Source organism: Eimeria mitis, genomic scaffold, assembly GCF_000499745.2.
Source record: "Eimeria mitis Houghton genomic scaffold, Emh_scaff4003, whole genome shotgun sequence".
In the NCBI taxonomy this organism is placed as follows: Eukaryota; Apicomplexa; class Conoidasida; order Eucoccidiorida; family Eimeriidae; genus Eimeria; species Eimeria mitis.
Window position 1 is genome coordinate 3,048 of NW_013572338.1, and position 1,228 is coordinate 4,275.

The following is a 1,228-nucleotide window of genomic DNA, read 5'->3' on the forward strand; positions in this document are numbered from 1 at the left end:
ACGATATCTTCACGGTTATTCTGTTGCTGCGGTTTACTCCCTTTCCCTACAAACTGAATTAGAGAGAATATGCAAAAGAAGTATGAATACGGTACAGCGCAGCTAACAAACAACACGCATGCGCGCTTTTTCTCAGCAGCTAGCAGTGCCTAAACACTTTACTACTAGCTGTAAAACAACAACTAAACCCTAAACCCTAAACCCTAAACCCTAGTGATGCTTCGCACGCGTCAAGGTCTGCCGCCACTCCTCCTCCGTCTTCTGCTGGAAAGTTGAACTGGCCATCGTTGCTGCTGCTGCGAAAGCTGAAATAAAACAACGAAGACAAAACAGAGAAGAGAAGAACGATGAAAATAAAGCCAAAGCAATGGTGATCTCAGAACAAAAATTCTCGATGGGGTGAGGTGTGCAGACACCCGATACTGTCGGGCGTGGAATATGCAGGAAACTGAAAACTTCACTGGAAACACAAACATAGAGAATATGAATAAGATATATTTCTGTAGATTTGCATATTCTACCTCCTTCTAACTAGTAAACTTGTGTTGCTACAGTGCGTGTGGTTTCTTGCCTGGGGAGCAGAGCCTGTTAGTTGTTGGCCTCAGCCGCAAACTCGAAGAAATGCTGTTCTGACGACAGGCAGGGAAAGCAGTGCAAGCCAAGAAAAGAGGAAGAGAGGAACAGAGCCAACGCATCGCTCGATCCGTTCAAGCAGACGGAGGGTCGTGCATCGGCAGCATGCAGGTGGTGTTATCTTTACACCAATCAAAACACTCTATAGACAGATCACAAAAAACAAAGAAAATATTAAGTTTTTGCTTTGCAAAGGAACAGATGAACTGTGAAACTACATACAACGAGCAGCTTCTGTATCATGGCACAAGGACGGGGCTTTCAGAGAGAGAAACTACTGTGTGTCTTTCATTCCCCCTACCTTCAACACAGAAAACGTATATTTGCATTTGTTTTATTTATTTTTAATACGGAACAGATGCATCTGCATTTCTCTAGGGGCTACGTTAGCAGGTTTCTCTTGGGGTATTTGACGGCGTTCGTTGACGAGTAGCCTGAAAATGCAGCCAGGTGATCTTCATAAGTTTTTTGTTGCTCGAGCTGATTCATCTTAATAAATTTAGCTGTATTTTTTGCAGTTCTCTCTATCCATTTCCTTTCGGGGCTCGTGCGTCTAAGGAATTCAGCCAACGGCTGCTCTCGGTTTGTCTATGTA

The 1,228-nt window shown here is 43.8% G+C and overlaps 1 protein-coding gene across 1 annotated transcript in view; it reads right to left on the minus strand.

Moving 5' to 3' along the window:
• Positions 1-285, minus strand: part of EMH_0071500 (selR domain-containing protein, putative) — a gene marked incomplete at both ends in the record, with an annotated part of 1,774 nt that extends 1,489 nt beyond the window's left edge. The window contains one exon of the mRNA XM_013499109.1: positions 228-285. Coding sequence (XP_013354563.1) covers positions 228-285 — 58 coding nt within the window. The remainder of the gene's footprint in view (positions 1-227) is intronic.
• Between the last annotated feature and the right edge of the window lie 943 nt (positions 286-1,228).